The sequence below is a fragment of the Oryctolagus cuniculus genome, chromosome 1 (genome assembly GCF_051225735.1).
Source record: "Oryctolagus cuniculus isolate XC-2025 breed Fujian yellow rabbit chromosome 1, ASM5122573v1, whole genome shotgun sequence".
Classification (NCBI taxonomy): domain Eukaryota; kingdom Metazoa; phylum Chordata; class Mammalia; order Lagomorpha; family Leporidae; genus Oryctolagus; species Oryctolagus cuniculus.
In genome coordinates, this window is record NC_142867.1 from 236,771,343 (window position 1) to 236,794,237 (window position 22,895).

The 22,895-nt window shown below is 71.8% G+C and overlaps 2 protein-coding genes across 2 annotated transcripts; one reads left to right on the forward strand and one right to left on the reverse strand.

Moving 5' to 3' along the window:
* The first annotated feature begins 8,258 nt into the window (after positions 1-8,258).
* AGPAT2 (1-acylglycerol-3-phosphate O-acyltransferase 2) lies at positions 8,259-15,632 on the forward strand. The gene is made up of 6 exons (XM_051841065.3): positions 8,259-8,550; positions 13,017-13,150; positions 13,291-13,466; positions 13,561-13,656; positions 14,649-14,721; positions 15,085-15,632. The coding sequence occupies exons 1-6, from the start codon at positions 8,369-8,371 to the stop codon at positions 15,258-15,260; spliced, it is 837 nt and encodes a 278-aa protein (XP_051697025.2). The 5' UTR covers positions 8,259-8,368; the 3' UTR covers positions 15,261-15,632.
* A 273-nt stretch (positions 15,633-15,905) lies between these two features.
* On the reverse strand, positions 15,906-22,239 carry EGFL7 (EGF like domain multiple 7). The gene is given in 11 exon segments (XM_051841063.3): positions 15,906-16,100; positions 16,199-16,361; positions 16,723-16,787; positions 17,215-17,309; positions 17,311-17,353; positions 17,489-17,584; positions 17,714-17,829; positions 18,333-18,443; positions 18,585-18,706; positions 20,939-21,005; positions 22,078-22,239. Coding segments are annotated over 9 exon segments (792 nt in total). The 5' UTR covers positions 18,665-18,706; positions 20,939-21,005; positions 22,078-22,239; the 3' UTR covers positions 15,906-16,077.
* Positions 22,240-22,895: the final 656 nt, after the last annotated feature.

The following is a 22,895-nucleotide window of genomic DNA, read 5'->3' on the forward strand; positions in this document are numbered from 1 at the left end:
GCTGCGCGGAGCCGTCCCAGTGGTGGTGTGACCCTGGCCTGGGACCTGGCGCCCCGCCACCGTCCCCACCAGAAGCAGGGCGACCCTGGGTGCTGGCTCCTGGGGGTGTCCAGGGCCCAGGCGGGGGGGACCCCTCTCCCACCAGCTGCTCAGTGCAGATCTGCAGGGGGGTCCTGGGACCCCGCCCCTGGCTCCCAGGGCCGTCCGTGTCCGGGAGGTCCTGGCTGCTGTGGGTCTCACCACACTGAGCATGGGGCAGGGGCTCGGGGGCGGAGCCCACACCCCGGCAGCCATGGCAGTGGAATCTGTCTTGGAGGGAAGAGTGGCCGTGAGAGCCGCTGCCCCTGGCCGGCCGTGCTCAGGGACAGGCGGCTCCAGGCCCGACCCAGCCCTGCTGCCTGGCAGCCAGGGGAGCGGGCGGAACCCCCGGCCTGGCAAGTGTGCTGGGGACACTGGACAGAGGCCGGCCAGCTCCGGTCAGCTCCGGCCAGCTCCCCAGGGGACACCCAGCAGCTAACAGGAATTTCTCAATGAACTTGGGATTCCGCTGGGTTAATCACTGATGGATGGACAGAGCCTCAGGGCCCCCAGGGTGCCCAACATGAGAGATAGGGAAAGGAGAGAGGGGAGAGAGCGAGAGCGAGAGAGAGAGAGAGAGAGAGGGACCAACACACAGCCAGAGCCGATCTGCACCGCGGGCAGGGTGCGTGAGCTGGAGAGCCCAGGAGGGCTTCCTGGAGGAGGGGCTCAGGCGGAGAGGCATTTCAGTCACAGGGCCAGGCCTCCACAGTCTCTGTCCCGTCCCTGCTGGACGAGAAGTGACCACTGGGGCTGCCCTGGGCCTCCTAACCTCCCCGCCAGCTGTTGGCCTCCAGAGCTGCTCCAGGCCGCCCCCGGGTGACCCCACGGGCATCTCACAGGGTCGATCACGGCGGACACAACTTCCTGTCTGCGTCTCCGGGGACCTCATCTGAGCGGAGTCGGCCGGGATCTGCCCGCCGTGACTGCTTCCGGTGTCCCGGAACCTGCGTCCACAGCACTTAGTAGTTCCCTGCCGGGTCCTGTGAAGGCAGAGTGACGGAGAGACCCAGGGACCAACGCGGCTTCGCTGCCACAGCCTGCAGCATGGGGGCCGGGCCGGGCTGAGCCAGGAGAGCGGCGCCACCCGGGTCTCCCGTGGGCCTTGGGCCGTCACCGCGGCCCCCAGGGCGGGCTGCACCCACGTGCCCACGCCTCGGCCCAGGATTGTCTCCTCCTGGAAAAGTGCTGCTCCGTCCCAGAGGGACCCTCAGCTGTCACCTGGGGGGGACAGGACCTCAGAGCTCACTGTCACCCTGGGGGGGACACAGGACCTCAGAGCTCACTGTCACCCTGGGGGGGGGGACAGGGGACCTCAGAGCTCACTGTCACCCTGGGGGGGGACAGGGGACCTCAGAGCTCACTGTCACCCTGGGGGAGGACAGGGGACCTCAGAGCTCACTGTCACCCTGGGGGGGACACAGGACCTCAGAGCTCACTGTCACCCTGGGGGGGGACACAGGACCTCAGAGCTCACTGTCACCCTGGGGGGGGACACAGGACCTCAGGGCTCACTGTCACCCTGGGGGGGACAGGGGACCTCAGAGCTCACTGTCACCCTGGGGGGGACAGGGGACCTCAGAGCTCACTGTCACCCTGGGGGGGGACAGGGGACCTCAGAGCTCACTGTCACCCTGGGGGGGGACACAGGACCTCAGAGCTCACTGTCACCCGGGGGGGGGACACAGGACCTCAGGGCTCACTGTCACCCTGGGGGGGACAGGGGACCTCAGAGCTCACTGTCACCCTGGGGGGGACAGGGGACCTCAGAGCTCACTGTCACCTGGGGGGGGGACAGGGGACCTCAGAGCTCACTGTCACCCTGGGGGGGGACAGGGGACCTCAGAGCTCACTGTCACCCTGGGGGGGGGACAGGACCTCAGAGCTCACTGTCACCCTGGGGGGGGCACAGGACCTCAGAGCTCACTGTCACCCTGGGGGGGGACAGGGGACCTCAGAGCTCACTGTCACCCTGGGGGGGGACAGGGGACCTCAGAGCTCACTGTCACCCTGGGGGGGGGACACAGGACCTCAGAGCTCACTGTCACCCTGGGGGGGGACAGGGGACCTCAGAGCTCACTGTCACCCTGGGGGGGGACAGGACCTCAGAGCTCACTGTCACCCTGGGGGGGGGACAGGGGACCTCAGAGCTCACTGTCACCCGGGGGGGGGGACACAGGACCTCAGAGCTCACTGTCACCCTGGGGGGGGGGACAGGGGACCTCAGAGCTCACTGTCACCCTGGGGGGGCACAGAGACATCGTGTGCACTCCCTGTCCCCCGTTGCACTCCCTGTCCCCCAGTTCTTGGTCGTGTGGTCTGCTCCCGCCCGCAGGCTGTGTGGCTGCTGCTGACCCCTGAGTGTGTGACCTTGAACTCAGGCCCCGCTCAGGCCCGGCTGCTTCTTTGGTCATCCTCACCAGCCGCCGACTCCACACCCGGGACAGTGCTGCCGGGGCAGCCACAGATGCAGCCTGGTCTGTCCACCAGAGCCACGGGACACTGCACCAGCTGCTGGGGGGGGCACAGCGGGGCCCCGGGGCTGGCACTGGCGGCACAGCAGGCTGAGCTGCCGCCTGCGACGCCGGCACCCACATCGGGGCAGAGGTTCGAGTCCCGGCTGCTCCGCTTCCGATCCAGCTCCCTGCTAACGCGCCGGTGCGGGCAGAGGAGGACGGCCCAAGTGCTTGGGCTCCTGCCCCCGACGAGCCCTCTGGGGAGGGAACCAGCGGATGAGAGGTCTATGACTCTGCATTTCAAAATGAGTAAATAAATCTTACAGGTGGGACCCAAGCAGTGCTCAGTCCCTACGCACAGTCCAGGGGTGACCGCCGAGCCGAAGATACCCTCCGCTGCTGGCCAGCTGCCTGCAGGGCCAGAGGTGCCACGTGGGCCGCCACACAGCGAGGGCCGGGGGAGCCGCGCGCGCACTGCCGGCCATCGTCATTCTGGGGCCTGGCCACCAGGGGGCAGTGCTGCCCAGCCCGCCGAAGAGCCGGCTGGAGGAAGGGCCGGAGGCTGAAGACAGGCGCCCAGCAGGCGGCACCCCCGCACCCCCGCACCCCCGGACCTGCTTAGACCTGCGTCGTGTGAACAACCAGTGATACCGCAGCGCAGGGAGGGACACACAAGGATGCGTGCCCCGTGTACCCCCTCTTCTGAACTCCGAGTCCCGTTCTTTGCTAACTCTGGGGACCCCAGGCCGGGGGGACAGCCCAGGAGCTGCTCCCAGGCTGCGGGTGGGGCTGTGCCTCCCGCTCTCGGGGGTCCGGCTGGATCCCCAGGGTGCCCCATCTGCTCCAGGCCCTGACTCAGGCCCAGGTGCACAGTGGGGTGGGGCCACGTGGGGGCCCAGCCCTTGGACCTTGCCTCTCACCTCTGGGCCAGAGACGGGTGGGGCTGGCACAGGACTCCCGTAGAGCAGGGTGTGGCGGGTGCCAAAGGCCGCGGTTCTGGGTCTGCCACACGGCGGGCACCCTGTGGACTTGTGCAGTGCGTGACCTGTGCCTCGGGGCCGGTGGTCCCGGGTAGTCCTCTGCTCCCCTCTGCCCCCTGGGCCTGCCCACTCCCGCCACAGCCCGTGTCTCGTGCTGGCACTCCCTGGGTCGCACGAGGTCGCAGGTCCTTGTGGAATCAGCTGGGTTTACAGCGGAGGCAGGGTTCTGGGTCACTCACCCAGTGTTTGATTTTGTTTTTGATAGAATCGACATTTCTTTTAGTTATTTCTTTGAAAGGCAAAGCGGCAGAGATAGCGGGGGTCTTCCACCTATTGGTTCACCCTCCAAAGGCCTGCGGCAGCCGGGCCTGGGCCAGGCCGAAGCCAGGAGCCTGGAGCTCCGTTGGGGTCTCCCGCGTGGTGCCGGGGCCCAGTCGGGAGCTGGATGGGGAGCTGGGGCGGGACGGGACCCCGGCCGCCCCGACAGAGGCCGTGGGTGTCCCCAGTGGTAGCTTAGCCCGCGCCACCCTGTGTCTGAGCATGCGGGATGTGGAAGCCGGAGCTTAGACAGCCCAGGGTCTCCACCAGGGAGAGGAGGGACGGAGGCACTGGGCCGCCTGTGGCCGGCTCTGCCCAGTGGTGGCTGCACTGTGGCTCCTAGGGTGACATTGGGGGCCGCCCTGCAGGTGCCGTGCGTGGCTCAGGGGCCGGCTGTGGGCCGGGCTCAGCTCAGCGCCCTGGCCTCCCCCCGACCCGCACCCTGGGAGTGGCAGGCGCCTCCGTTCCTCCCCTGGTGCAGCTCATTCACTCCCCAGGGCCTTGAGCACCCACCAGGAGCCAGTGCCGGGGCAGATAGGCAGACAGAGCGGCCTCGGGGAGCCCCCGGCAAGAGAGGGCGTGCAGGCAGGCAGGGGAGGTTGGGGACCCCGGGAGGACCTCGCAGGACCCCGGCGCCAGCTCCCACCGCCCAGGCCTGGCCCAGCTTGCAGGCGATGCCAGGCCCCGGCTGCTCTCTTCTGAGCCCTGAGCAAGCCCCACCCCACCCCCACCCCGGCGTCCGGCAGAGGAAGGCAGCCAGGGCCCAGCAGCCCCAGGGACATCTCCCTGACCGAGGACAGCACACGGAGGGCCACGGGCGGAGGGGGCGTGCCGAGGTGGCCAGCCTGGGAGGGCCCGCTGAATCCAAACCACCAGCCTTGGCCTCCCCTGCAGAGGACTGAGGGGGGCCGCGGCGTCCCCAGGCTGGGCTCCTGGCCAGAGCCACCAGGAGGCTCCAGGGGCAGGGCCTTCCCCCTGCCCCTCCCCCTCCCAACCTCGGCTGGCTTGGGTGCGCAGTGGGGGCCAGCACTGGGCGGGACTGGGTGCTGCCTGCTCGGTGGGGGTGGGGGTGGGGGTGGGAGTGATGCCAGCCCTCCCCCAGCCAGGGCGACCTCTGCGCAGGTGACAGCCGGGCCTGGGACCTCCTTGCCCTGCTGGGGGCCTGGGGCACGGCCAGAGCAGCTGACTGAGCCCAGGACGCCAGCTGGGCCAGGGGTCAGGCCGCCCCACACGGGGAGCACGCACTGCCCGTCTGACCCCCACAGACGCCCTCTGCTGGTCGAGGCCCTCCAGGGGCCGGGGCAGCGCTGGGGGCCGGCTCTGAGCAGTGCTGTGGGCCCAGGACGCCGGGGCCATGCCCAGCCTTCCGGCACCTCCGGCCTCCCAAGGTCTGAGCTTCAGCTCCAGCCCGCCACGCGTGTGAGCTGTCGCCCGGCCGTGTCACCTCCACACGCAAGGTCACGCGCAGGAGAGGCTGGGGCTGAGGGGCTGCTGATGGGGGGCCCCTCGGCCCCCACCCCGGCTGCAGCTGATGACCCGACAGCTCCGGACGGTGTCCTTGCCCGGGCCCCGCCGCACACCCTGGCCAGGGCCCCTGGGAGCCCGCCTGCCTGGGGACGCTGTGGGCGGCCCCGCCCGCACCCGGCCGGGAATCGGGCCCGGACGCGGCACCTCATCTATTTTTAAGCTCGAGCTCATGAAAGATTCAAGCCTGGTCTGTTTACAGGTGGTGGAGCAGAGCCGGGGCCCGTGCACACCCACCCAGGGACCCGACCACACGCGGGCAGGCCCGCCCCGCCCACCCCAGGGGTGGCCTGGGGCGGCCCCTCCCAGCTGCGCTGGCTCCTGGCTCCCCCACGTCTTCCGCCCTGGGCAGGTTTACAGGGAAGGGTGGGGTCCCGCGTGGCTTCCCAGAGAGCTTCCCCCAGCCCAGCCACGCCAGGCGATGCAAGCATAGCCATTTTACAGACGGGGAAACTGAGGCCCCGCGGCTGGGTTACTCTCCGGAGCGACCGGCAGCCAGGGCGGCACTGGGTCCCGCTCTGCTTCCCCAATGAGCCAGCGCCTCAACGCAGAGGGGTAAATGCCCGGGGCAGGGGTCCAGCGAAGGCCCGGGCAGCAGGCGGGGGACAGGAGGGCCAGCAGCCGCTGACCGCAGGACCCCCACCCGGGGAGTTGGGGCAGACTCAGAAGGCCCTGGCTCCGCCCACCCGGCCTGCGCCTTTCTCTACTCTGGGAACAAACACACGTAGAAGCCATGCGCTGAGAACTGGATTTCCTTTTTAAATTAACTTTTTTTTTTATTTTTGGACAGGCAGAGTGGACAGTGAGAGAGAGAGAGACGGAGAGAAAGGTCTTCCTTTGCCGTTGGTTCACCCTCCAATGGCCGCCGCAGCCAGCGCACCGCGCTGATCCGAAGGCAGGAGCCAGGTGCTTCTCCTGGTCTCCCATGGGGTGCAGGGCCCAAGCACTTGGGCCATCCTCCACTGCACTCCCGGGCCACAGCAGAGAGCTGGCCTGGAAGAGGGGCAACCGGGACAGAATCCAGCGCCCCGACTGGGACTAGAACCCGGTGTGCTGGCGCCGCAGGCGGAGGATTGGCCTAGTGAGCTGCGGCGCCGGCTTTAAATTAACTTTTAAACTCAGTTTAATTAATGTTTAAAAGATTTATTTATTTGAAATGCAGATGACAGAGAGAGAGGTCTTCCACCTGCTGGTTCACTCCCCAGATGCCCGCACAGCCAGGCCCAGGCAAGACCAAGCAGGAGGCAGCAGCTCCATCGGGGCTCCCCCCGGGCGGCGGAGGCCCCAGTGCCTGGGCCACTCTGCTGCCTTCCCAGGTGCGGGAGCAGGGAGCTGGATCGGGGGCGGAGCTCCCACAGGGACCTGGCACCCCAGGTGGCAGCTTAACCCACTGGGCCCGAGAAGCTCTGATTTTACAGAAAAATCTCTGGCCGCCCGGAATGCTCCCTGGAGCCACTCCCCCAGCCCCTCCCATGCTTGCCCCGCCCCCGGCCCCACAGGAGGGAAGCCGGCTCTCCACACTTCCTTCCCTGGGGAGGAGCATGCTGGTGGCAAAGGTGACATTGGGTACGGCCTGCGCAGGGGTCACCGGGCAAATGCCCCTGGTCTGGGGATGAGCAGGGTCGTCAGGAGCCCCTGCATTCCTGCTGCCCCCCCCCCACTACCCCAGGGAAGCGGCGGCTGCCGGCCGGAGCCCGTCTGGTGCACCAGCTTCGTGCCAGGGGTCGTTCTGGGCCCTGGGGTGAGGGAGAGGGAGACGGACAGCACCAAGGGCGTCCCAGGGCCGTGGGGATCCGCCCCTTCCAGACCCCAGCATCTGCCCACCGCGCTGCCTGTGCCCGCCTGCACGCTCTCCCCGGCCTCACTGCTGGCCGTGGAGGAAGCAGAAAATCCCACAGCAGCCAGCCGGCGGCCCAGGCTCAGCAGGGCAGGCCCAGGGCCCTCGGGCCTGGGGTGGGGCCGATCCTGTCCCAGGAACTGGAAGAGAGACAGGCTGGCCAGTCCCACCGTCGGGGTGGACCGGGACCAGGGCCGAGGCAGACGGCAGACTGGGCGGTGTGAGGCAGTGGCACAGTGCACCACTGACCAAAAGCCCCAGAACACCTGCCGGTGGCTCCAGGCCAGGCGGGCCGGCCCGCCCCCCGGGGCGGAGTCCTCGCTCCTCCGAAGAGGAAGTGCGCGCTCCCGCCCGCGGCCTGGGAGTCAGGCACATGGTGGGGGGGAGGGCGGGGTTTCAGAAACGGGTCACCTCCCGCTGGAAGGCGCAGGGGGCCAGCACCACCCAGGCAGGGCCCAAGAGCCGGGCGCACGGCCCGCCCGAGGGGAAGACGCACGCAGCGGCCAGCTGCGCTCCGGGCGGCGTCTGGGCACAGGATCGCGCGGGGAGGGGCCACCTGCGCTGCCCAGGCCACGGCTGCCTGGCCCGGCTGGCCGCCAGGCTGGGCTGGTGCGCACACAATCGCCTGACGTCCAGGCTGGCCCCGCACCAGGAGCGTCCGCGGTGACACACTGCCCCTGGCATCCGAGGCCGGGAACCCCGCCCGCCGCCCCGCCTCGGAGCTCGCCCGGTCCCTCTGCGCCCCGCCCCCGCCCCGGGCCGCCGCCGCGCCCTCCGGGCCCCGCGGGTGGGGTTCGGCGACCCGCCCAGGTGCCCCTCCCGTGGAGACCCAGGGGGCCTGGCGTCCTGCCGGGGGGGGGGGGGGGGGGGGCGCTGGCTGCCGGGGCGGGGCCCCAGAGCCCCTCCGCGCGGCGCCGGGACTGGCGCGCGGTAGCAGCGCCCTTGCGCCTCCCGCTCGCCCTAGGGACCCCGGCTCCGGGCGCAGGGGCTCGCGGCGCGGGGCCCGGGGGCGGGGCGCGGGGCGGGGCGGGCGACGCGGGCGGGCGGGGCGCACCTTGCCGCCTCCGGGGCGGGCGCGCTCGCTCCTCCCGGCCGCCCCGCCCTCCGCCCTCGCAATAAGGGGCGCGGGCGCGCGCGGGGGGGCCGCGCCGTCGGGGCAGCGTGGCGGCCGCGCCATGGAGCTGTGGCCCTGGCTGACGGCCGCGCTGCTGGGGCTGCTGCTGCTGCTGCGGCTGCACCGCGCCGCCAACTTCTGCGCCAGGATCGCGCTCTACTGCGCGCTGTGCCTGGCCGTGTCGGCGCTCGCCTCGCTCGTCTGCCTGCTGCGCCACGGCGGCCGCACGGTGGAGAACATGAGGCAAGCGGGCCGGGGAGGGGGCGCCCGCGCCGCCCGCCCCGCCGGGGCCCGCCGAGCTGCGTCAGAGCCCCGCGCGAGCGGGCGCCCGGGCCTCGGCCGCGGCGTGCGGGGAGCCGGGCGCCTTCCGGGCGGGGCGGGGCCGGGAAAGCGAGGCGGGACGGCGCGGACGGGGCCCCCGCGCCCCGGGCCGCCCCAGGGGAGGGATGCACCTGTGTCCGAGCGCGCCTGCAGGTGCCCCCTCCTCTCCCGTCCGCACCGGCTTCCCGGGAGGGCGGGAGACCGGACCGGAGCTGCCCCGGTGCGGGCCGGCCAGGGGGAGTCGGCGCCCGGGCTCCGGCGGCGAGCGAGTGCCCTCAGGGCGCGGGGGCGGGGGCGGGCTGGGCGGACTCCAACGGTCGGCCGGGGGCTGCTCCTGGGGGGCGTGGCTGCGCGAGGGGAGGCTCCTGCCGGCCTCTCCCCCCTTGCCATCCCCAGGGGCTGTTGCCACATGTCTCTCTGCCCCGCTTGGACTGTTCGGCTGGTGGCCGTTGCAATGGTCTCCTGGCCGTGGCCCGGGGTCAGAGGGCACTGGGACTCACGGGGGTCCAGGGGCAGCGACCACTGCTCCCGCCCTCGCCACTCTTGGAGGGGGAGGGGGAGAGAGCGGCGCCGGTGTGTGTCCGGGGCCCCCTCCCCCGTCCAGGGCCAGCTGGGTGATGCCGGTCCAGCCTCTTCCCTGGGGGGAGCCTGCTGGGGGGGAGGCTGAGGCCAGGACCCCCACTCAGCTCCTGGAGCTGCGGAGTGGGAGGGAGGGCCTGCTGGGGGGGTGCTGCCCGCTGGCCCAGGGAGGCCTGCAGGGAGTCCCGGGGATCCTGGGGCCCCGACTTGGCCTCAGGGCCGGCGGCTTCCTTGTCTGTTAGAGGCCTGGCCTCTCCTTCCCGGCTGCCGACTGAACTTCAAAGTTGAGGCGATGGCTGGGCCTGGCAGGCTGGCCAGACCAGCAGGACCGCGCGCCCCACCCTGAGTCTGGCTGACCGGGTGGCCACGGGACGGGCTGGGCGACAGCAGGTGCTTTGTTCTGGTGGCTTGTGGGTCCCCGGGGACAAGGGAGGACTGGACGCAGGGGCTGCACCCCAGGCCCTGTGTCCCTTTGACAAGTCCCAGCAGAGAGAGTGGCAGTGGGACGGCAGAGTGGGGGAGGGGCCCGTCCAGGGTGGGAGTGGCGGGTGCTGCTGACCGACCGGCCCCCTGCCCCCCTCACTTCGGGCCCCCTGAGCCTGGGTGGGCCAGGACCTCACCCGGTGCGAGGAACACAATGGCACGTGCCCCACTTGAGCAAGGCCTGAGTGCGCAAGCAGGAGAGGTAGCTGCCCGCGGTCCCACCGCCCGGACTCTGTTCACTTCCTGTGCGTGCTGCCCGGGGCCAGGGGCTGGGGGCGTGGCCTCTGCAGGGAACTCTGGGAGGGGCGGCCCCACTCTGCCCACGCCCCTGCCCATGGACGGCCGAGCAGCCGGGTGCCCAGGGAGGCCGAGCTGTTGAGGCAGGGGCTCCTCAGGGCAGCACCCCTCCCAGGCTGGGTGCACGCGAGCCCCCCTGCCCCAGGACGCCCCCGTGTGCCCAGAGCCCAGAGGGGCTGTGTGTGTTGCCTCTGGGTGCCCCGCAGGGCCAGGAAGCCAGATAACGCCGCTTAACGGATGGAGTGCACTCTGGAGCACCAGCGGGGACCAGGACCGGGCAGCCGGGGGCCCCGAGAGCTGCCGCCTGCTTTGGCCTGGCCGTTCCCAGGGCCAGGGGCACAGCTGTTGTGGCCGGAGAGGAACGGGGTGTGCAGCCTGACCCCCGGGACCGGACTCAGAATGGAACGGCCACCTGGTGGTGCCAGCCGCTCCCCAAGGCCGGGCCGGCGTCGTTCCCGCCCTGGGCAGCACGTGCCGCCCCCAGCAGGCCAGCGGACTCGTGGGTGTCCGGAGAGGTTTGGTCCCAGCAGGTGGGACGGGGACACTGGGATCCCTGTGTGCGGCCGGCTCGGCTCTGGCCCTGACCACGAGGTGGGGCCTCCCCACGGGTGTCCTGAGCGCCCGGGCCAGGCCCTGCCACGCGTTGGTGAGTTGGGGCAGAGTCTCCCGCCCCTCCCCGCCCCTGCCCTGCAGCTCCAGCCTTCCCAAGAGCTGGCGGGAAACCTGCTGCAATGCCGGGCGTCCTCGCAGGGCGCCGTCCCCTACGCCGGAGGAGGCGGGGCTCCTGCGCAGGCCCCGGAGAGCCCCAGCTCGTCTCTGTGAAAGCCCGGCCTGGCCCGTGGGGTCCAACCCAGGTCTCCTGGAACAGGAGCGGAGGGCAAGGGTCAGCGAGCGGCCTCCCACGAGGACAGCCGGGGCAGTGCTCTGGCCGTGGCCTTGACCTCCCGGCAGCTCCGGGCAGGTGTGGAGCCATGGGGCACCTGGCCGTCTTGGGGCAGGGGGGCTTCCCCTTGATTTATGCGGGGTTTTGCTTTTCGTTGCCGTCACAGCCACTCTCGGGGGGCCCCTCGGTGTCCAGCAGGGGCCACTGGCTGTGCCAGCCCCGCCCCTGTAGCACCTCTGTGTCCCCGCCTTTTCACGCGGTAAGGGAAGTGAGAGGAGGGCAAGGGCACTGCCCAAGGTCACAGCGGGAAGGGAGGATCCAGGACCCGCTCCCAGTCCAACCCAGGGCCAGGCTTGGGCAGCCAGGACGCCGGGCCTGGCAGTGGCCAGTGGCGCTCCCAGAGAAGCTGGGGAAGGGGGGACCGTGAGGAACGGCAGCTGGGACCGTGCCCTGGGCCTAGCACAGTGACACCTGCCCCCCAGGCTGTGAGGCCCCGGCTCCTGTGGGGGAGAGGGGAGCCCATACTCCCGTGGGAGCTCGGGGCGGGACGGCGTGTGTGGACACAGGAGGACTGGGTGCCCAGGGCAAGGCAGCCGGGCAGGAAGTGCTGCCCTGACACCCCGGCCGGGGGGGGGGAGCTCCTCGTGTGGCAGCTGTGGGGCCCTGGGCAGGGTGCTTGGTGCGCAGCAGGTGCCCCGCGCGGCAGGCTGGGGGGGCGGTCCGTCCAGCCGGCTGTGGTTCCAGTGCCGGGGAGCAGGGTTGGGGTCGGGGCTCTTTTTGGACTTGAGGTGTCTCAGCAGCGCCCTCTGCAGCCTGAAGGTGACCGTGACGTTTTCCGTGCACCTGGGAGTCACCTGGCCCCTCAGCTCAGGTGTGGGGCATCAGACTCCGGGGCTGGGGGTGCGCCCGCCCGGGGCTATCTCCTCCCTGCGTCCCAGGCGCTCTGCCTCAGGCGGGATTCCTGGAGGAGATCAAAGTGCCCCGGCCACTGCCAGCTGCCCCGAGGGAACCGGTGGGCGAGGGCGCCCACGGCCAGCAGCTCACGGTGCCCAGCGCCGTGCCAGCACCGGCGGGCGGGGCCCTCGGCTGCGCCCACAGAAAGCATGGGGCAGGGCCACTGTTGTCTTTCAAAGATTTGTTTATTTGAAAGGCCGAGGGGGAAAGAGATCCTCCACCCGCTGGTTCACTCCCCTGATGACCGCCACGGCCGGGACCAGGCCGGGCCGAAGCCAGGAGCTGCACCGGGGTCTCCCACGCGGGTGGCCGGGGCCCAAGCACTTTCCCCGGGCGCGTTTGCAGGGAGCTGCCTCAGAGGACCGGGAGCCGAACCGGCTCTCCAAGGCACGCGGGCATCGCAGCGGAGGCCGAGCCACCGCGCTCCTGTGCCGGCCAGAAGCAGGGCCCCGGTCGCAGCCTGCGTCTGCCGGCTCGCGGGTCGGCCCTTGGTCCTGGGTGTTGGATGCTGGGCTGTCGCTCTTTGGGGAAGTGCTCGCTGGCGTCTCCTCCTGTCCCCGTGGTGACCCTGGAGCTGGCGAGGGACCTGGGGCCCCAGGTGCCCTGATGGCTGAGGGGGTGCTTCCGGCTGGGGGTCCTGGGGGCGTCCCCCAGCTTCCATCCGGGGACTGACGGCTGTTCTGGGTCCCGGCTCCCCGGACGCAGGGTGGGGTGGGCCGAGAACCAGGGACTGGGGGATAGAGGGGTAGTCAGTGTTGGGTGGGTTGGAATTTCGGTTTGGGACGGTGGAAAGTTCCGGAAATGGCCGTGGTGCGGCGTGGAGGTGCCGGCGTCCCTGAGCCGGGCCCGATGGCGGTTAAGGTGGAACTCGGCGTTAAGTGGGTTGCACCACGGTTGAGCAGGAAGAACGCTGGCTTGGCCTGACGCGCTCGGCCCGGTTCGCGTTAGTGTGGGGGCCCCGCTGCGCCCACGTGGCCCTGCGACCTCTGCCCGGGCTCCGAGAGGAGCAGCCGGGCACTTCCTGCTGCCCGCCAGCTCGCCCCCGCGCCGGGCTGAGCACCCGGGGCCGGGCAGGGAGGGCCACCCTCAGTGGCTGCCTTGCTTGCTTCTGGCCGGCCAGCTGGGGTGGGGGCGGCGGCCGCGGGGCTCCGCAGGCCCCCAGGCCCCCGGCTCACGGCAGCTCTGCCCACAGCATCATCAGCTGGTTCGTGCGGGGCTTCAAGTACGTGTACGGCATCCGCTTTGAGGTCCGGGGCCGGCCGAAGCTGGAGGTGGAGCAGCCGTGTGTCATCATCTCCAACCATCAGAGCATCCTGGACATGATGGGTAGGGGCGGGGGGCCGGGGGGCGGGGCCGGGGGCGGGGCCGCGGGGAGGGGGCGGGGCGGGGGGCGGGGCCGCGGGGAGGGGGCGGTGCGGGGGCGTGGCCTTTGCTCCGACGCCGCCCCGCGTCCCGTGTCCCCGCAGGCCTCATGGAGGTGCTCCCCAGGCGCTGTGTGCAGGTGGCCAAGCGGGAGCTGCTGTTCCTGGGGCCCGTGGGCCTCATCATGTACCTGGGCGGCGTCTTCTTCATCAACCGTCAGCGCTCCAGCACCGCCGTGAGCGTGATGGCCGACCTGAGCGAGCGCATGGTCAGGGAGAACGTGAGTGCCGGCCGGGGCGGGGGGGGGGGGGGGGTGTCCCGGGGGCCTCCGTGGCACAGCCCAGGCCGCAGCCGCCCGCCTCTGCCCCCTGCAGCTCAAAGTGTGGATCTACCCCGAGGGCACGCGCAACACCAACGGCGACCTGCTACCCTTCAAGAAAGGCGCCTTCTACCTGGCGATCCAGGCCCAGGTAGGCCAGGACTCGGGCCGCACGGGTCAGGCCCAGGGGACTGCCCGGACGGGCAGAGGCCTGCTGTCCCCCGGGCCTCCCGCCCCTGCAGCTCCCACGAGGCCAGCCCCTCCCCTCCACGCTAGGCGCCCGACCCTGGTGGCCCCTGCACGCCCGGGCTCTCGGGTCCCAGGAGCCTCGCGCCCGTGTCGGCGGGGATGGAGGCCTGGCAGTGGGCAGCCTGGACCTGGTGGGGCCAGACTGGGGCTTAGGCCGAGAGAGCCGCGGGCGCCACCTCTGCACTTTGGGCTTTTTGGGTCCTTCGGGACTGTAGTGTGTTCCAGGGACACCTGGGAAGGGGGTGATGAGGCTGGGGTGTGGGCGGGGCGTCCGGTGGGCGAAGGCTGCCCCGCCCACCCTGCCCCTGTGCTGACGGGTGCCCAGGCTGCGGGCAGGGGTCCAGGCAGGGCTGGGGTCTCAGCTTCTCTGCCCTCAGCCCAGCCAGGTGGGCTCTAGCGCCCCCTGGTGCAAGGCCTCGGAAACCTCCAGAGGCTCCTAGCTAGTGGGGTGGGGCTGAGACCTGGGCTCTCCACCCAGCACCACCTGGGGCTGAGGTCTCCACCCCCTTGCCGGCGGCAGTGGGGGAGGGGAGGGAGCAGGACAGGTCCTGGAGGAGGCCGTGTGCTCCTGGGGTCCCTGGGCTGCCCGGGCTGTGTCTCCCGCCGTCCCCCTCCCCTCCCCCAGGGCCTGTTCCCTACAGCCTCTGTGGCTGCCTTGGGGTTAATGATTACCCCAGGCACCAGTGGACGCCATTGGACTTGCCGGGCACCAGCAGGCCCCGCCCCCTACTCCTCCCTGGGCGGGGTAGCGGGTGGGGAGGGAGGGTGCTGCCTCCGGCCCCTGAATGCCCGGGGCTGACCCAGGAAGGCTTCCTGTGGACCTGCAGCTGCCCCAGGCCAGGCGGGATGGGGCGGGTCCCCTGCCGCCGCCCCCGCTGCCCGTCTCTGTCACAGGTGCCCATCATCCCCGTGGTCTACTCGTCCTTCTCCTCCTTCTACGACATCAGCACGAAGCTGTTCACCTCAGGTGCGGTCCGCATGCCCGGGGCCTGGGTGGGCACCGCGGGGACCAGGACTGGGCAGCTGGGGGCCCCGAGAGCTTCCCAGGACGCAGCTGTGGCCCCCTACGGCCTCCCCTCATTTCCTGTCCCTGGTGGCCGGGGCCTGCGCGCACCGTGCTGGGCAGGGGGCACCCGGGAGCACATGGCCTCCGCCCGCGAACCCCTCCAGTTCCGGGCTGGCGGAAGCCAACTCTGTCTCCCATATCTAAGACCCCACGGGTTTCTGGGGACGGAAGTCAGGGGGGCTGGGGACGCTGTGGGGCGGAGACGCTGCCGTGGGCGGCAGGAGCAGGGGCCCCGGGCTGACGCCACCCCCCCCCCCCCGCCAGGAACCATCAGGGTGGAAGTGCTGGACGCCGTCCCCACCAGCGGCCTCACCGTGGCCGACGTCCCGACGCTCCTGGACACCTGCCACCAGGCCATGCGCAGCACCTTTCTGCACATATCCAAGACGCCCCAGGGGGACGGGGCGGCCGAGGGGTCCAGGGCCCAGGCCGCTCAGTAGCCCCGGCCACAGCTGGGGGGACGGGCAGGGCCTGTGCGAGGACGGACTGAGGGACCCCCCCCCCCCCCGGCTGCCAAGTAGCACTGCACCGCCCACTGGCCGCCTGGCTGTCATTCAGGGCCAGGGCCCGGGGCAGACTGGCCTCGCGCCCAGGGCCCCAGGCCAGCGGAGGAGCAGCAGCACCAGGTCCTGGGACGGCTCGGAGCAGGCGGGGACAGAGCCCACTGCGTGCGCAGACCACAGGCCGGCAGGGGCTGGGACTCCCTCCCGGTGGTCTCACTGGAGCCGGAGGGCGGGGCCTGCTCCCCCCAGCCTCGAGGCCTGCTCGCTGTCAACGCTGTCTCGGTTATTTTTATAAAGGAACTCTGGGAAGTGCCGGGTACGCTGCGGTCACTCACAGAGCAGCCACACACACACACACACACACACACACACACACACACCCTGCTCCTTCTGGGGGGTGGGCCTCATCCAGGGGGCGTGCACGGGGAGGAGCCTGGGGTCTGCCCTGTGGCCCCAGGTGCAGGTGGGGCCGGCCTGGCCCTGTGGCCTCCCCTGGGCATGGGGACCAGGCCCTTTGCTGCCCTGGAGCTCCGTTCCCCCCACACACACACAGAGCCCCGGGCCTGCTGGGGCCCAGTTCCGTCCGCCAATCAAGCCTTGTTTTTATTCTGACAAAGAACTGGGGGCGAGTTACCCACCCTGGAAGCCCCCGGGGTCGTGGGGAGTAGGGGCCCCGCCCCATGCCCGAGTCTTGAGGAAGACGAAGGGGATTTCTGCCCAGCACAGGCGGGGGCGCAGGAGGCCGGTCGGCCTGTCACAGCTCCTTCCTGCAGGAGCCTGGGGTGCACAAGGAGGCGGGCTCAGCACCCCCTCCAGCCTCAGCCCCCCCACCCCCCCCGCACCCAGTGCCCCCTGGGGGCGTGGCCGGCGCTCACATGACCCCAGCTGCTCCTCCAGGAAGGAGATCTGCTCGCTCAGAGAGTCCACGCGGTCCAGCTGCCGGAAGGAGTGGACCAGGAGGCTGCCCGGGTCCGGCAGCCCGTGCTCCGAGGCCAGCGCGGCCAGGCTGTGCAGCGGGGCCAGCGCCAGCTGCAGCCTCTGCAGGGAAGGCACGTGTGACGCCGGCCAGCCCCGCGCCCCTCTGCGCCCCGAGAGCCGAGCGGGGGCCAGCAGGGCTCTGGACGCCCCAGACAGAGCTGCGTTTCGGAGAGGCCGGGTGGCTCGGGTGTGCCCGCCTGCCCAGCTGCTGCGAAGCCAACAGGGTCGCTGGGCCAGAGTCCCGCTGGGAGGCCCCACAGGACCGTCCTGGTGTGGACAGGTGAAGTGGGGGGGTCCCGTCCCGGGGAGTCCCCAGGGCTGACAGCAGCCAGGATGCTTCCCCTGGGACAGGGTCCTTACAGGGAGCCCCACCCCCACCCCGCGGGTGACAGCCGTGTCCCAGGGAGCGTCGGGGCCTCACCTGCTCCAGCGCGTCCACCCTGGCCCGCAGCTGCCGCACCTCCTCCCTCACGGCACCGTCCGCCCCTGGGGGCAGATGAGGGGCTGAGTCGGGCAGGCAGAGCGCTGGGCGGGGCGCCGGGAGGTCCTCGCGGTGCCCGGCGCTGCGGTGCTGGGCTGCTGACGGCGCATTATTACTCACGGTACGAGTTTGAAGTGGCACAGCGCGTACCGAAAGTAATAATGTCCCATCACCAGCGAGGCGCGGCCGGTGTCCTCCAGGCCGTGGGGCCTGCACGGGGCTGAGACGAGGCCCCCACCCCCACCCAGAGCCGCCCCCCTCCCCGTCCCGGGGGAGGCCCCCGCCTACCGTGGCACCTGCGGGAGCCCGGGCCTCAGTCTGAGCCTGGGGCCCCCGCTCCCCCCCCCAAGTGCAGGCGAGCCCCAGGGAGACGCCACCCCCCAGCAGCCAGCTCCCCAGGCCCAGCAAAGCAGGGGGGAGGGGCTGAGTCACCTGTCGGCGGGCTTGGGGCCGAGCTGGGGGCCCCTCCCTCGGGCAGGCAGAGCCTCCCGTCCGCAGAGGGGCTGTGCCCCTCCCAGCACTGGCACCGGCTGGGGGCAGCCGGACCTGCCAGAGCTGCACTCGTCCACGTCTACAGGGAGCGGGGCGTCAGATGGGGCAGGGCCGCAGCCGGCCCCTCCGGAGGCCCGCCTGCCACGGCTGCAGGGACCGCAGGCCCTACAGGGAGAAGCCTCTCCAGGGGCCCCCAGGGCGGAGCCAGCCTCACCTGTCTGACAGGTGTCACCCCGCCATCCCGCAGGGCAGTGGCAGCGGCCGGGCCGGACACAGCTCCCTCCGTTCCGACACGGCGGCTGGCATACGGCTGTGGGCGGGGGAGGTCTGTCACACCCACTCTGGGTCCCCAGGGCCCCACGAGTGAGGGGGAAGGCTGGGGGCGGGTGCTTCCCGGGGGACAGGAGAGCAGCAGGTGGCGGGTTCAGGGCGCCCTCACCTGCTGCACAGGCCCCAGGGAGCCCACTGCTTCTCCTCCAGCCGGGGCAGCAGGCATAGCGAGGCCTGGCTGGGGCCGGCCCCGGGCTGCGGCGGTAGGCAGTCCTGTACAGGGTCCTGGGGGCGAGGGGGGCGGCTCAGAGGGGCCCAGGCAGTGCAGCGGCCCAGCAGGGGCTGTCCCCACGTGAGGCACACCTGGAGCCGAGGCCCAGAGCAGACAGGCCATCTCCCCAGGGATGGCCCAGCTGGCCCGAGGCACTGCACGGCCAGGCGGTGGCCTAGGACCTGGGGCCTCCTACCAGAGGGGCAGCTGGGCCCAGAGCCTCTCCCACAGGGCCCCACCCCACCGCTTCCTTCCTGAGCCCTGGGTGGCCGATGGCTCCCCCCCGCCCCGGGGCCGGCCCCTCACACACTGCTGGAGGCCGGTCACTCCGGCGCAGGGCGAGGTGGGCGGGCTCGGGGGTCTCCAGGCCGGGCCGCCCGAGCCAGGCATCCCAGGGGAATGAGAACTGGGCAGTCTGCAGAGCTGGATGGGCAGGTGGCCAAAAGCGGAGGGGGCGGGCCCTCTCCTCACTGGCCCCGCCCCCAGCTGTCCCGGGGCCGCGTGGCTGGGGCCTCACCGGTAGGTGCTGCAGGCCCGGTGCCCGTCACAGGTGGTGAGGAAGGGCTGGTACACTCTCTGCACGAAGGACTCCGGCGCCTCGGCGACCCCGACCGCACACACCCTGCGGCTACGGAGGCAGGGGAAGCTGGGGGTCGGAGGGGGCGGAGCCAGGGCCCTCCCCGCCCCAGAGCCCCAGAGCAGAGCGGCCCCCGGCCCCCAGGTCTCGGGGCTGCTGGGGGACAGGTGCAGGCTCCCAGGCCCTGCTCACCCGGGCCGGTAGACGTGCTCGGTGCCGCCAGCCGCCAGCACCAGAAACCACACCAGGAGCAGCTCCCGGGAGCCCCACATGGCCGGGGTGTCCGGCTGGGATGGCCTTGCACGCGGGGCGGCCTGGACACAAAGGAGCAGCCCGTGAGTTCCCCCACAGGGGCTGAGCCCCCAACAGTGCCCGCTCTGCCCTCCACGCAGCACCAGCCACAGATGCTGGGCCCCCACGGGGGGCTCCTGGGGCCCCCAAGGCCGGGAAGCTGGGGCACAGGGTGAGTGTCCTCCTGGTAACGGCGGGGCAGGGCCGGCTGCACCCCACTCCCGGTCGGCGAGGGCCGTCCCGGGCCACCGGGAGCCCCGCCGGCTGGGACCCGTGGATTCAGGGCGCAGGTGTGGGGAGCGGCTGCAGTTAGGAGGGGCCCCTCCCCTCTGGAGTGCACCTGTGGCCGGGCCAGCAGCCACGCCGGAGGCCCACGTGGGGAGGGGCGGGGAAGGGGGACAGAGCCACTGTGGGGTGGGGGGAGCCAGGAGGCCTGGCCAGACTTCCTGAGAATGTGAGAAACCCCAGGCCAGAATGTGGCCACGAAGGGAGTGGGGGGAAGGGTGGCAGGCGCATCCTGGTCAGTCAGGGGGCCTGGGGGCCGGGGAGGCCAGTGCCGGGCTCTCACGGTGGGGGCTGCCCTTCCCCCAGCCTCAGGCCGGCCACTGCCTGGGGTAGAGCTTGTCCAGCTCCAAGCTCCCCGTGGCCCCTGCGGTGGCTCACAGGCCGGCTCCTAAACAGTGACCCCAAGGGCAGGTGCCCATCCCTGGCTGCTGGCCAGGCCCCACCGTGTGCAAGGGAGGCGAGGGCAGGGTCCTCTGGGGGGTGCAGGTGTCGGGGCACGGGTGGGGGTCCTGGGGGCTCCGTTAAGGGCAGGCCTGGCAGTGGGCAGGGGGCAGCGGTGCCAGGCAGAGCCGCAGGCCCCACGCACGCCCGTCCAGGCCCTCGTGATCCCGTCTGGAAAGGGAACTGGGCTGAGGAGCAGGAGCCGCTGCTGGCCTCGGCAAATCTCATTTCCCGTCTGTGTCGCGGCGCTGAGCGACCCCCGGCCTGGCCCCTCGAGTGGCGCCCCCCGCGCCCCCGCCCCCCACGCCCCAGGAGGGGGAGCCCGGGGCCACAGGGCACCGGGACGTCAGGTGCGGGGCGAGCCGACGGCCTCTGTGGGGGCGTCCCCTCCGCCGCCCCCTCCCCTGCACGGCCAACCCCATGGGGGCGGGAAGATGGGCGGCGTCGGCGGCCCCCCAGGACTGGGCTGCGGGGTCCCGGCCCAGGGGCCCTGGTGGATGCGCGCGCCCCGGGCAGGGAGGGGGCTGCGGCGCCCCCGCCCCCCGCAGGCCGGCAGCGTCGGCGTCACCGGCAGGGGGAGCCGCGCCCCACGGCCACCGGCCCATTCTCCGGACCCGACTGGGGGTGCGGGCGCCCCCGGCCCTCGCCTCCCGGGTCCCCGCGATCGCTCTGCGCCCGCCCCCCGGGGCCGCCCCCACCGCCGCGCCCAGCGGCTCTCCAGCCTCTCCCGCCGCGAGGGTTCCGCCGCCGCCCGCAGCCGAGCGGCGAGCAGACCCCCACCCCGGCGCCCCCCGCCCGCGCGCCCGGCTCCTCCGCACTCACCGCCGATCTGGGGCGCGCACGCGCCGCCGCCGCTGCCGCGCGAGCCCGCGCTGTGGGGGCCCTGAGCCCCGCCCCGGCCCGCCCCCGGCCCCGCCCCACCTGGCGGCCTTGCCGGAGCCCTGCCCCCGCCGCCCCCCCCCCCCGTGGGCTCGCGGCCCCCTCAACCCTGGCCTCGGCTCGCCCCGCCCCCATTGCGCCGATGGGGAAACTGAGGCCCCGCGGCGGGGCAGTGAGTCAGCGAGCAGTCGGGGCTGCGACCCCTGCTTGAGCGCACCCCACCCCGGGAGTCGCTGCGGGGAGTGTGGCCTCTGGGACGTGGGGTGGGGGTGCCTCGGCTCACGGCTCAGAGCACCCAGACTGACGGCCGGGTCAGATCCCACCCTGGGAGCTGGCGACCAATGACGTCCCTGGAGCTGTGGGCAGGGTAGGGGTGTGGACACCCCCACCCCCAGGCCCAGAGACCCGGACTGGCCCAAGATCACAGGCAGGGCCAGAGTAGGAGCTGCTGGGACGGCCAGCGTGGGGGGGACGGCAGGGCCACCCCCGTGCTCCCCGGGGTCGCTCCGCAGCCCAGGACGTCCTCCCAGCCCTGTGGTCACTCCCATTCTGAGTTCCTAGCGGGGGACCCCAGGGTGTGCATCACCTCCCCAGTCCTTGGAGCCCGAGCCTGGGCCCCGGTCAGAGGCGCCACAGGGCTGCCCACTCACCTGCCAAGGGGCGGCTCGTCATTCCCCGGACACTGGCGGCTGCTGCGCTTCCGGGCAGTGCCGGGACCTGCAGGCCAGACACGGGGCGTGGGTCAGTGCCTTGGCAGAGCTTTGGTCCTTCTGATGACCACCGCCTGGGAATGGGCCCCGGGTCCAGCCTCGGGCCGCCCCAGGCCTGCAGACCCCCTCCTGAGCCCCCGCCACCCGTCTGCCCCACCATGCTCCAAGCTGAGCCTGTGCCAGCCGGCCGCCTGCCCACCGGACAGTGCCATTTGGAGCTCTCGCTGTCGGCTCTGTGCGGTGAGACAGACACACGTCCCCAGGAAGGGCCCGCCGCTGTGGGGGCTGGCTGGGCACCCCCCGACCTGTGGCCGCCTGACCTTTGACATCCCTGCCGCCCTCTGCTGCCTGAGCCTCTGTCCGGCCTGGGGCCGAGGCCTGAGCTCCTGCCTGCTCTTCTGAGATCACAGTGGGGGAAGCGGGAGGCCTGTGGCAGCTTTGGGGCTCGGGGGTCTCTGGGATGGGGCTTCAGCTGCTCAGGGCGGAGCCTGAGAGAGAGGGAGAGCGTGGGACCCCCCACCCCGGGTCCACAGGGCTGACAGGGTCTCCCGTTTGCCCGTGCACACCCCTGCCGAGGCATGGGCACCCCAAGTCCAGCCCAGCAGGGGAGCATCTTGGCCATAGATCCGGCTTTGGGGTTCCTTCCTCTGGGGCCAAGCCCCCTCCCCAATGCCCCCCCACCGAGAGTGCGCCTCCACTGCCGGGGAAACAGGCAGCACCAGCCCTTGGTGCCCCCCGGGGCTCGGAAGAGGCGAGTGAAGGGACCCAGCCCCCCTGCTGGGTTCAGCCTCACAGCCGCCCCGGGGGCTTCTCCAGGGAAGCGGGGTGGGGTCAGAGGTGGGAGGTCAAGGGGAAGGAAGGGTGCCGGGCCACAGCGGCAGCCCCTGGGCAGCTGGGGCTCCGGCGTCACCGTGGGATGACAGCATTGGGATCCAGACCGGGCCGCCCCCGGTAGGTGCTCGCTCAGCCAAGGATGCTCCTCCCAGGGCCCCCGTGCGCAGTGGGGACGGCACCGTCGTCCAGGGAGCAGGCTCCAGAGCCCTGCCCGCTCCCTGCCCCTCCAGGGCCCCCCGCCATACCTGATGCTGCCTGGGCCGAGGCTTGGCCATGGCCACCGCCACGACCCTGCCCCGTGCCGGAGCCTGGAGCCCAGCGGCCGCCCTCCCAAGGACTGCCCGCCTGTCCACCGCACTGCAGCCTGCATCTCGTGAGCGGGTGGACGCTGCGGCCGGGGAGGCTCCTCCCGGCCAAGGAAGGGCGGCTTTTTATGCTCCGTCCCCCGTAAATCGGGATTGGGACGGGCCCTTCCCGGCCGGACTTCCTGTGTGTGTTCTCTGCTGATAACGGGAGCTGTCTGCGAACAAACAGGAGGCCGGGGGGCGGGCGGGGGCCCCGGCTGGGGAGGGGGAGCCATCCCCTGGGACTTCAGAGTGTGGCCCTGAAGCAGTCAGAGGCAGGCTTGGCTCTGCTCGGCCTGTCCGGTGACCCTGGGACAGCGTGGGACAGGGGACATGGAGCCAGGGCCAGAGGCCACACTTCCCAGGCCAGCAGTGCAGACCTTTTGTATCTTTGGGCCACAGGACCCTGGGCCCTCCCCTCGGGTCCCCAAGATGTGTGTGACATCGCGTGGGAGCCCAGAGGGACAGCCGCCCAGGAGAGGGACCGGCACTGCTGGAGCCTTGGCCGGGGCAGGGGCGGCAGGGGCTGGGGTGGGCATGACAGGCTGGGCAGTCCAAGAGAGGGGCCTAGGGGCCAGTGCTGGCCACAGTGGGGGTGATGGGAGGGACTTATCCAGGACCCCAGGACAGGGGTGCAAGCAGAGCCAAGAGGCACAGCCCCAGCCTCCCAGGGGGCCGCGGGGCCGGCCCCAGACCCCTCCTGGACTCTCCCAGCAGAC